The 11627-nt window shown below is 46.7% G+C and overlaps 2 protein-coding genes across 5 annotated transcripts in view; both read left to right on the top strand.

The window, feature by feature from the left end:
• LOC106806203 (serine/threonine-protein kinase N2-like) overlaps positions 1–8652 on the top strand; it is a 34402-nt gene extending 25750 nt beyond the window's left edge. For both annotated transcript variants that reach the window (XM_014808070.1, XM_014808069.1), the window contains exons 10-13: positions 4316–4423; positions 4758–4838; positions 5195–5254; positions 5618–8652. In XM_014808070.1, coding sequence (XP_014663556.1) covers positions 4316–4423; positions 4758–4838; positions 5195–5254; positions 5618–5761 — 393 coding nt within the window. In that variant the 3' untranslated portion in view covers positions 5762–8652. The remainder of the gene's footprint in view (positions 1–4315; positions 4424–4757; positions 4839–5194; positions 5255–5617) is intronic.
• Positions 8653–10815: 2163 nt separating this feature from the next.
• The window catches only part of LOC106806200 (uncharacterized protein C9orf78-like), an 11094-nt gene continuing 10282 nt past the window's right edge, over positions 10816–11627 (top strand). For 2 of the 3 annotated variants that reach the window (XM_014808067.1, XM_014808066.1), the window contains exon 1: positions 10816–10967. In XM_014808067.1, coding sequence (XP_014663553.1) covers positions 10852–10967 — 116 coding nt within the window. In that variant the 5' untranslated portion in view covers positions 10816–10851. The remainder of the gene's footprint in view (positions 10968–11627) is intronic. The other variant, XM_014808068.1, reaches the window with a different exon arrangement.

The raw sequence follows: 11627 nt of genomic DNA, 5'->3' as shown, positions 1-11627 counted from the left end.
AAAGAGAGAGATCCCGATATGGTTACGACGTTATGCAACCTGTGGGATTGTTCACAGGTGACCATCTCGCAGAGAATCCAACCACTACGATTTATTCGTATTTATACGAATTTCTATTCCTTTTGCACCACTACGCAATTTGTATCAAACTCACGAATTGTTGTCATTTTTTGTCAATTTATTCTCATTGTTGCCCCTCAGAATGCAGGAAATTGCATCTCGGAATCAAAACATTTCGCGGTGGCATGCGGACCACCCTAGCAAACTCGGCGTCACTACATGACCCTCGAACTACTAATTTGATGGCCAGAAACTAAGATTGCTTCAAATATTGTTGGCATCTCTGATCTTCGTGTCTGATATGTGCTGTCACTCACAAGCATCAGGCCTGGTAAATCCGCTGACCCCATCGCGGGCGCCCCATACTGACAGTTTGATTGTTTTCTCGCATGTGTTTGCCTGCCTTTCGTGAGTTGTGAGTGCTGGATAGAAATTACCGTGATTTCTCATTTATATTGGCTCTTTTCACTAATTTCAGTTCGTGATTTCTAGTTTTATGGTTGGTTATCTAGGATAATTGATATTGTATCGTACCACCGCGTGTTACCAATCTTAGTAATGACTCTACCAGCAGTTTTCCCGTGTGGTAGGGTATGCCACATTAACAATGCTATTACAGTTGTATTTATTGTTTTAATCAAACTAACACGTGTTTTTGGCTTGCTATAATCTGCTTCGGCCGTTTTTAACTCGACTGGCATAACTGTCTTATACAGGTTCTGCCCATGTTTTTTTGTGGCGACGTATAATTATGCATGTGCGTTCTGACCCGACGATTTAATGGCATCTTATTTTGCGCATGCTGATATAACAATAACAGCATGAAGTTTTTTGTGCTGTGGCGATTTGATGTGATCGCTGTTATTATCCAGATACTACAACGCGTATACGCTCCTTCGCGCTAGGCCAATTAAGTCGAGGTTTTTCTTACAATGTTCTCAGATGATCGCTAAAATTTGCTCAGCGAATCGACAATTCACACCTGCGGGCAGGCGTGAATTGAAAGTTCTCCGTTGCGGCCGTGCCGTGAAAACACGCCATTGGCCTGGACGTCATATCTTCTTTGTTTTCTCCCCAGCAGGACTGCACTTCTCAGCATTCGATTTCTTGCCTGGAGAGGAGCAGGTGGTTATGATCAGTGAGCCACAAAAGGTCACATCCAGTGCTAGACGAAGATCTCGAAGGTGCCTACGACATAGGTATTGATGCTGCTAGCAGGAGCGGTACACGAGTGACCTTCCGTTCTCAGAAACGTATTGTTTATATGAGTTACTTCGTAAGATGGCTTCCAACTTGATGCGTTTCTTCTTTGTAGAAACAAGCCTTTCTTCTCTCACATAATTTATCAGCACTGATAGCAATCTTCTTCCCTGCATGTAGCCTTTACTTTATTAACATGTTCACACTTGTTGATCTTCAGGGTGTGATTGCATTACTACGTGCCATTAGCCCATTGTTTTTTCTAATTGAAAACCCGTGATTTACCAATTTCCGTCGATATTTCCTGAACAAAAATGTTTGGCAGTAACTATTTACATTAAAAAAAGAACCAAATAGATGCAAAACGTGATTCCCTAAAACATTGCCATGGTATCTGACAGTGCCAGTTCCATCGTTGCCTCCGGAGCGACCTCGTGTGCTACCTAGCATCCCACCGCGACCACCGAAGAGCCAAACAATTGTGACTGCCGTGTCGCACGGGAACCAGACTTTCCCGCAGGAATCGACATGGATAACTTCCGCTGTATCAGCGTTCTGGGTAGAGGTCACTTTGGCAGGTGAGTATATTTAACCAACTCAAAAGTGTGGCGGTCATAACGAAGGGTGTATGTAACTATTGAAGCCAACGTTGGGGATGTTCTCGATTGGGAAAGTACTGCCCAAGGCATTGCCTTCCTGGTTAATCTTCCAGTTAACCACTTATAAGCAGTGTGTAGAAAACGCTATTGTAGCTGCCCTTAGCGACTTGGTTTGATGTTAATAAGGCTTCCCCCATGCCATAACCTAATCTCTTTTAGGTACTGTTGTCGGAGTACAAGACACACACGTGAAATGTTTGCCATCAAGCGCGCTCAAGAAAGGTGACATCATCTCCCGGAGGAGGTCGAATCGGCTCATGTCGGAAGAAGAGAATATTCGAGGTGGCTAACGCGATGCGACATCCGTTCCTCATCAACCTGTTTGCCTGCTTCCAGACCAAAGGTGACAACAGGCACCGTTTGTGCTAATTATCTGGTGTCGTTCGTTAGAGTTCGATTATTGCACTATAGAGTCGAGTCGGGCATGATAAACACTCAGGCTATAATTGCGGTTAGTCTGAGTCTGTAGTCACTAGTGAGAGTTTATCCATGTGCAGACCCTTTGGCTGCTGGTAAAATGTAAACTGCAAGTTATACGTTGAGCGAAATGAGGAGCAAAATTACAAGTTATCGGTCAGATGTACATACACTGAGGGCTTGCATGATTCCCACCAACAGAATCTTTCTTGTTGTAGTTGTGACCAGCATCGTTATTTTTTGTAGCAACGAATAACATCATTGTAGTACATCAGCGTTATAGCCCGATAACAGAGACATTAAATTTGCACCCCAAGTCAACATTGCTCCTATAGTACAACCCCCCCCCCCCCCAACTCCCAACGACGGATGTCAGGGATGCCAGACACCGTTATAAGAACTACGTCTTCACCGTTGCCCCGCCGCCTGACAACAGTATGCAATGTTCTGTTGCAGGACCACGTCTGCTTCGTAATGGAGTACGCGTGCGCGAGGTGACCTCATGATGCACATCCATTCTGAGTGTGTTCTCGGAGCCCCGCGCGCTTGCTTCTACGCTTCTGGTGTAGTACTCGGCCTTCAGTACCTGCACGAGCACAAGATAGTGTACCGGTGAGTTATGCCCGCGCGTGTGTGTGCGTGTGCGTGCGTGTGTGCATGCGTGTGCACGTGTGCATGCATGAGTGTGGGACCCAAAGCCTCGGAGTGGTGTTGTGTGTAAGTCATGTAGGTAGATGTGGCATCAGCGCTACTAATAACCCCTGCCTCTCCCAGAAACACACACATCTCCAATATCTAATGTACTCTCTCGCCGCAGTGAACTGACAACCCCTGCCTCACCCAGAACGCACACATCTCTAACGGCTAATGTACTTTCTCTCCGCAGTGAACTGACAACCCCTGCCTCTCCCAGAACGCGCACATCTCCAATGGTCTATATGTACTCTCTCTCCGCAGTGAACTGACAACCCCTGCCTCTCCCAGAACGCGCACATCTCCAACATATAATGTACTTTCTCTCCGCAGTGAACTGACAACCCCTGCCTTTCCCAGAACGCGCACATCTCCAACATATAATGTCCTCTCTCTCCGCAGTGAACTGACAACCTGCCTGCCAGAACGCGCACATCTCCAACATGATAATGTACTCTCTTGCCGCAGGGACCTGAAGCTTGACAACTCTCTGCCTAGACGCTGACGGCTTCGTGAAGATCGCAGACTTCGGGCTGTGCAAGGAGGGCATCGGCTTCGGCGACCGCACGGGCACGTTCTGCGGCACGCCAGAGTTTCTCGCCCCCGAGGTGCTCACCGGAGACGTCGTACACGCGCGCGCGCGTCGACTGGTGGGGACTCGGCGTGCTCATATTCGAGATGCTGGTGGGAGAGGTGAGCACACGAGAGGGGTGAGAGAGAGAGAGGGGGAGGGGAGGGGAGGGAGAGAGAGAAAGGGGGAAGGGGAGGGAGTAAGGGAGCGAGTGAGAGAGAGAGAGAGATAGTGAGCATACGAGAGAGGGGAAAGAGAGAGAGAGAGTGAGCATACAAGAGAGGGGAAAGAGAGAGAGGGGGGAGGGGAGGCAGAGAGATTGAGAGTGAGAGAGCGAGAGAGAGGAGAGGTACAAGGGGGAGAGTAAGATGGTAGTGTTTGGCAGAGAAGTAGCTGTCTTGTGAGGGGGTTGCACAGACAGAGAGTGCTGTTTGAAGATTATGTCTCTGATTTTGTTTCTATGGATTGTCTTTGTGTGAATGGTTTGGTGGGTTTTTGGTGCGTAGTCTGGAAGAGGTTTAGTGATATTTCTTAAAAGAACTATATAGCATAGCTAAAATAGGACTGCCTGATCACAGATTATAGATCTATAGGGGTAGGTAGACTATACATTTTTAGGTGACAGATTTTTGTTCTCACTGTAGGTGTTAATGTGTGTTGCTGTAGTGGCACATACCAATGTGTATATATTGGTAAATCGTGTCTCGTTTTTCAGTCTCCATTCCCGGGTGATGACGAAGAGGAGGTGTTTGACAGCATTGTAAATGATGAAGTGCGCTATCCCCGATTTCTCTCCACGGAAGCCATTGCGATAATGCGCCGAGTAAGTGCTTCCGCCTCACGATCACTTGTACACTCACGAAAACTAATACACTACAACTCGATTACATTGAAAACTCTAAAAGCACATTTTCTTGAAGCGAGTAACTTCAGTTCAGTATATTTTTTTTTCTACAGTGATAAATGTTTTGTATGGTCTAGCTAGAGTGTGCTGCACTTTAACCAAGTTTGGTTATGGCTGTAGCTATGATATATATATATGCTATGGTGCAGTGTTATGTCTGGTTATATAAGTGTGCCCTGAGAAATACAGGCAACATTCTCAGCCAAGTGTGTAGAGCTGATAGAACAGTAATTGTTTTTTTGATGATTCCAAGTTGCTACGGCGGAATCCGGAGCGACGCCTTGGATCGAGTGAAAGAGATGCGGAGGATATTAAAAAGCAACCTTTCTTCAGGGTGAGTGCTGATATAGCACCTGGTGCCTGTGTTAAAATTGCCAGTGTCCTTAGAGGACAACACCGTTAATGCCACAGTCATTTTAGAATGTGATGTTTGGCTAGAGTATAAATCTAACGTTCACCCAGTGAATGTGGTTAGTCGCGTACGTTCCGTTTTGTAGCCAACACTGGTATACTGGCTGGAGTGGCTTGGAAAGCAATTTATTGATGCCTTTACATTATTGCAAAGAATTTAAAGTTTGTGGGTAAATTTGTGCCCTAGTTTACAATACTCTTGCCCTACACTGTCGTCTGATAGTGGCAGGTAGCAGGCCAGTCAATATTTGTTTGTAACATTGATTTCTGATGTTTCAGAGCATAGACTGGGATCAGTTGCTGAGACGGGAGGTGAAGCCTCCGTTTGTACCGACTGTTGTAAGTACAGTTGTAATAACAGTTATGTTAGGCATTGTGCTCGTGTGTCTCACAATGCCCATTTTAAATAATAGCGCTAACAACACATACTGTTTCTAACGTTATTGCTCGATTTATCTCGTTTAACTTTTATCTCTCTCTACATTGATGTTCACACAGCATCAATCTCATAGCAATCAGTGCATCACCCGCTGGTTTAGAATTTCTCTTACACGAGAGGTCTCACAAATGAGGGTCACCTGTCGATGTCAAACGTGTAAGGGCAGTGGGTGTTACGTCTACTCTAGCGTTATTCTTATCATCTTATTGTTTACGTTGCAAATTCCCTGCTCATTTTTCACGTGCATTGCGTTAACGTTTCAGCGAAACGCCGAAGACGTTAGTAACTTTGACGAAGAGTTCACGACAGAGCGCGCGATCCTGACGCCGCCGAAAGACCGCCGCACGCTCAGCGTCGACGATCAGGCTCTCTTCAGCGACTTCAACTACATGGCGGACTGGTGCTGAGCGAAGCCACCTGGTGTTGTACCTGAGCGGCGAGTAGTTATGCTTGCAGCGCTGGGCCTTGTCCGATCGCGCAGCTGTGGATTGCAGGAGCTGCACGCGGCACACCGGTCGTGCAAGTATCCGGTGTCAGCAGCTGTAAGAGTCCAGTCGTCTAAGTGTCTCATCTCAACGGACATATATGACTAGCTTTCCAAATATCTGGTGTCGACACACAGATTAGACGGGTGTGGAAGTGTCTGAGATGTTGAGCCGCACTAGACTAGGTGTCTCGTGTCAATAGCCGTACGAGGCTAGTTGCCAAAGTCCCTGGTGTCAACACCTTTAGCCTGGTGCACCTGCAGCTCTAGGCACGTTGTCTCTAAGTGTCTGTGATCTAGAACCATGTGAGACTGTTGGGCGAGTATCTGGAGTTCACAGCCGAAGCAGCCTGGTTGCCCCAATATCTGAACCAGCTATCGTGCTGCGATGGTCTCAGGTCCATAGCTTCCGCCCACTATCTGTGAGGAGTGACAGAGTTTACATCTTTGTGTCTTTGAAACACTCGTGCTATAAGGCTTAAGTACGTCATTGTAATTCGTTTGGAGTTTTCGGCCAAGATTGAGACAGACTAGAACAGATAGAAGGAAACAGTACTGTGTGATGTTAGTGCTAATGTCGGGCTGTGCCATCAGGTATGCCATCTCTACATACAGTCCTGGCAATGTCAGGGAGTGTTCGTTACATTTTCGTTGTTGTGGTGGATTCGTTCCGAAACCAAATGGTGGTTTATGTCATAGTAAAAACATGTTTGGCGTGTGTTATTTTAATGTACAAAGCTGTGTTGATATCAAGGGCACTAGTTTTACTAATTCCTCCCTAGCCTGGTTCAGCTGCGAACGGCAAGATGTAACATAAGTGCAGCTATGTATTTTATTAGTTTGCCGTTGAATTTTAGATGACATTGAAAAATAGCAGCTGCCTTTGTAGGTTACAGACATATCGCAGTGCTGCGTGATGTATACTGCTTGCAACACCGTCTATGGCTGTGACATGCCATGTGCCCAGTGCATTTGTAATTATAATGGTTGTGTCTGGATGATCACATTAATTGCGTGTTTTACGTAAATGACATGTTAATGTTATTATTGCCATGGGTATGTATCAAGACAAAGCGTGTGATAACAAGATACGACAGTGTTAGTTGTTAGTTGGTGCTGTTGTGCCTTAGCATCACGATTTATACATACATGACATACATGCTGTGTGTCAGGAACAGAGTGAACACATTTCTGTATTATTTGGCACGCTGCATTGTTTAGACTGAGAGTGCCATTGCATACTCACTGTCTAATATGGTTGAATCGTTTATGATGTAACGATGGCAGCACATATCATAGTCAAGTTATAAACAGCTATATTGCAGTGAATAGTTATTATAATGTGGAAACGTGGCTTGTTAGCATGTGGGTGTGCGAACCTGAAAAATATCCTCCAACTATTACTTACATGGTATTGTGAACATATCTATACATTGACTAAGAAAGCTAACTACACTAGCAGTTCTAGTAACGTGACCTCTTCAGAATTAAAAAAAAAATTGTCACTAAAACCCACTCCAGCTAAATCTGCTTTAGCCACAGATTCCTAAAATTATCTCCATCACTTGGTACAAACTGTTGACTCTTGTTTATACCATTTTAACAACCTATAGCCTAGTAATATACAGAACTCTTGACGTGGCCCTAGTCGTTACTGTTCGCAAGTTGAATGCTACAAACCGTGATAAAAAAAACGTTACATTGTTAATTCTAAATGCATACCTAATTGCTTAATTATGACGAAATAAAGCACATTTGAGTCTATTAAATTGGAGCTAAATTGTGCTTGTATCAGCTTTTGGCACATGGAAACCTCATTACTAATGTTAGCTCGTGCTAATTATTTTTGCTGTCTAGTACCGCTTTTACAAAAGTCTGAAATGGTGTCACTGCTGGAGTAGCAGGTGTAGTGGTCTTTCATGTTCATTTTATAGATGTGTTTATGATAATGTACGGTTTACTCATATTTGCACCCCGAGTTTCAAAAATACATGTATTTGATGCAGGTATTTTAAAGAATGAAAATATGTGTCAAGTGCATAAATAGCACTGATTAATTTAAAAAAAAATGCCTATGCAAACATGTAATCTTATATATTCTGATGCATTGTATGACATACATTTTATCAAGAGTGATTAATAATAGATCTATTATTATTCAATCCGGATTTTATCACACGTGGCCTATGAATTTCGGCTGACAACAACGACTGTTCTAATCCTGTAAGTGACCGTGCTGCCATCTGGTAACCCGATCTTAATTATTTAAAGTCAAATTAGGATTCTTCTACACCAAATCGCAACGCTATCGAGTGGTAATGTCTAATGCTGACCCTACACGTCGTGGCATATAAGCACGCGGGAGCGGTGTCGTGACAATCTCCAATGTCATTGTTAATGTCGTGGTTGTCCTTCACACTTTTCTGTCATGCAGCCGCCCTTGCTAAAGTCACGCAGCCACTTTCTGTAATCATGGATTTTTGAGCAAAACTAGCCGGCCAGTGTTGTCTGCCTCAGCCATAGTGTTATTGTTTTCTTCATGGATGACAGCTCGTGTATGGCTGCCAGTGCTTACGATGCGGCTGCTAGCGATGCCAGGCTGTTGGCACGCCGACTGCGCAGGTTGTCTCGTTGTTTCGGCATTGTTGGGGGGGCCACTTTACAATTTGATCAGAGGTGGCCATAGAAACCTAAATGACACTCCTGTCAGCTGTTCGTCCACGCGTACACCTGAGAGTTGCAAGCTTGATGAAAATCTTATTTTATGTAATAGACGCGTTTTAATAAAACCATGAAATGTAATTAAAACGACAATATTACGAGTTTTTCCCATATTTACTTTGCGTTGTTGTTGGCGTTTGTTTGTTAGAAGCCACTCGATTGGAGATAATATCAGAGCAGTGTGATAACGCATTGGTGGGTGGCGGATGAAGAGGGCCGTGAATGAGGAGGGCGGTGGGTGGGAGATAGAAGACAAGGGGACAAGGGGGCGCGGTGGAATCGGAGATACAGGCAGTAGATCAGGACGGTGGGGATCTGGGCGGTAGAGGCGGTGGGTTAGGAGGGTGGTGGAATGAGAGGTATAGGCGGTGGGTGAGGAGGTGGTGGAATGAGAGGTACAGGCGGTGGGTGAGGAGGGTGGTGGAATGAGAGGCACGAAACAAGTTATATATTGCCACTCACGCGTAGTTTGGGAAGGCAGGAGTGTACGTGTAGGGAAGGCGGAAGAGGAGCGAAAGAGAAGATTATAGTGACAAAACGTACCTATATAGCTACCAAAACCGTCGTACTGTATTGGTGACCAAACGTGCAACGTATGTTGGTCGCCAACTGACGAATTAAAAAAAAATTCACTGGCTACCCACTGAGCTGTATAGTCCTGCATCCCAAGAGCCTGGCGAAAACAATCTATGCGTCATTACGTCGGCGTCAACTGCGCGCGTGCGTGCGTGCGTGCGTGCGTGCGTGCGTGCGTGTGTGGGAGCAGTGTGTGTGGGGTGCGTCTTGTGTTGTGTGCGCGCGCGTGTCTGTGTGTGTGTGCTGGTCGTGGTGCGTGCGTGTGTGTTGTGTGTGTGTGTGTGTGTGTGTGTGTGTGTGTGTGTGTGTGTGTGTGTGTGTGTGACAGGTGTGTGTGCGTGCGTTGCGTTGTGTGTGCTGTGCGCTGCGTGTGTGTGTGCTGTGTGCGTTGAGTGTGGTGTGTGTGTGTGTGTTGTGCGTGTGTGTGCGGGGGTGCTGTGTGTGTCGTAACGTGCGTGCGTGCGTTGGCGGTGTGCGTGTGTGTGTAATGTGCGCTGTGTGACCAGTGTGTGACAGTGTGTGTGCGGCGTGGCGCGCTGTGTATGTATGCCGCGCGTGCGTGGCGTGCGTGCGTGGCGTGATGTGTGGTGTGGCGTGTGCGCGTGTCTGTGTGTGTGTGCGTGCGTGCGTGGTTGACAGTGTGTGACACGTCGTGTTGTTGCGTGCGTGACGTCGTGGTGTAATGTGTGTGCGCGCGCTGTGTGTGTGTTGTGTGTGTGTGTGTGTGTGTGTGTGTGTGTGCGTGGCGCGCGTGCGCTGGCGTGTGTGCGGCGCGACGTGTGTGTGTGTGTGTGTGTGTGTGTGTTTGTGTGTTTGGTGTGTGTGTGTGTGTGTGTGTGTGTGTGTGTGTGTGTGTTGTGTGTGTGTGTGGTTGTTCGTTGTGGTGTGTGTGTGTGTGTGTGGTGACAGTGTGTGTGCAGTGTGTGTGGTGCGGTGGCGCGCTGGCACGTGTGTGTGTCGTGGTGCGTGCGTGTGTGTCGTGCGTGAGTGTGGCGTGTGCGCGCGCGTGCCGTGCGTGACGTGAGTGTGCGCGTGCGGGTCGTGTGTGTGTGTGTTGTGTGTGTGTGTGTGTGTTGTGTGTTCTGTGCTGTGTGTGTGTTGATGTGACAGTCCCGTGTGCGTGTGTGTGTGGTGTGTGTGTGTGTGTGTGTGTGTGCGTGGCGGTGGTGTTAGTGCGGTCGTGTGTGTGTGCTGTGTGTGTGTTGTGTGTGGTGTGTGTGTGTGCTGTGTGTGTGTCTCGTGTGTTGTGGTTGTCCGTGTGTGTTGTATTGTGCCGTCAGTGTGTGCTGGTGTGTGTGTGGCCTTGTTTGCTGTGGGTGTGTGTGTGTGTGTGTGTGTGTGTGTGTGTGTGTGTGTGTGTGTGTGTGTGTGTGTGTGTGTGTGTGTGTGTGTGTGTGTGGGTGTGGGGTGTGCGTGCGTGCGTGCGTGCGTGCGTGTGCGTGCGTGCGTGCGTGCGTTCGTGCGTGCGTGCGTGCGTGTGTATTGAGTGCAGAATCTCTACCGTACTACAAATTTTAAGTTAATTCAGCAGTACATGTACTTCATATATGTACTTCATCATCATTTCTATGTCTGTATAGTACTTTACTGTGACCTATAACAGTAACTGGAATTGGTGAATTGAGACCATTTTTGTATGACTGGTCGTATAGCTGAGTAGCTGATACGATAGGTGACTGGTTGTTAGCACCAGGAAGTTTTTATCAATGTTGCATCATGGCGGAAGACTGTGAGGATCAAGTTTGTATTAGAATGGTTTCGAAGAGAAATGTCCGAAGGCGACGTCAGTCATCAGACAGCAGTGAAGACGAAATAGATACAGATGTTACTAGGTACACGTAATATAACTATAACTAAAAACAACCCGTAGCTGTGTGCACACAGAGGGAACTCACTAACTCAGTAACTGTAGTCTGTAGTCTGTACTGACTACTGAGTCTGTAGTCTGTAGGCCTACTGTAGACTGTACGTACACTGGCTGTAAAACTTGTGAAGTAGGCCTAGTACTACGTACTACTAGTACTGCTGAGAGGGTCTATGTCCCCCAGGGTACTGCCGGAACGTACCCTGGGTACGGTCCGGTCCGGTATACCGGAACGTACCCTGGTACTAAATACTACTATCTAATAATATGCCGGACCGTACCTCGCCTACTCCACTAACTAGTCTAGGGAGTCGCCTACGCCTACTCCCTAACCCTAACCCTAACCCTAACCCTAACCCTAACCCTAACCCTAACACTAACCATATCAGCTAGATAGTTACCAGGGTACGTTTCAGCAGTACCCTGGGGGACATATAGACCCTATGAGGACTAGTACCTGGAGTACTAAGGCTGAGACGGTCTATGTCCCCCGGGGTACTGCCGGAACGTACCCTGGGTACGGTCCGGTATACCGAAATGTACCCTGGTACTATCTAGCTGATATGGTTAGGGTTAGGGTTAGTGTTAGGGTTAGGGTTAGGGTTAGGGTTAGGGTTAGGGTTAGGGT

This window comes from Priapulus caudatus, unplaced genomic scaffold (genome assembly GCF_000485595.1).
Source record: "Priapulus caudatus unplaced genomic scaffold, Priapulus_caudatus-5.0.1 Scaffold147, whole genome shotgun sequence".
NCBI classification, from domain to species: domain Eukaryota; kingdom Metazoa; phylum Priapulida; class Priapulimorpha; order Priapulimorphida; family Priapulidae; genus Priapulus; species Priapulus caudatus.
The sequence above is the reverse complement of the archived record's forward strand: the minus strand, read 5'-3'. Positions and strand labels throughout refer to the sequence as shown.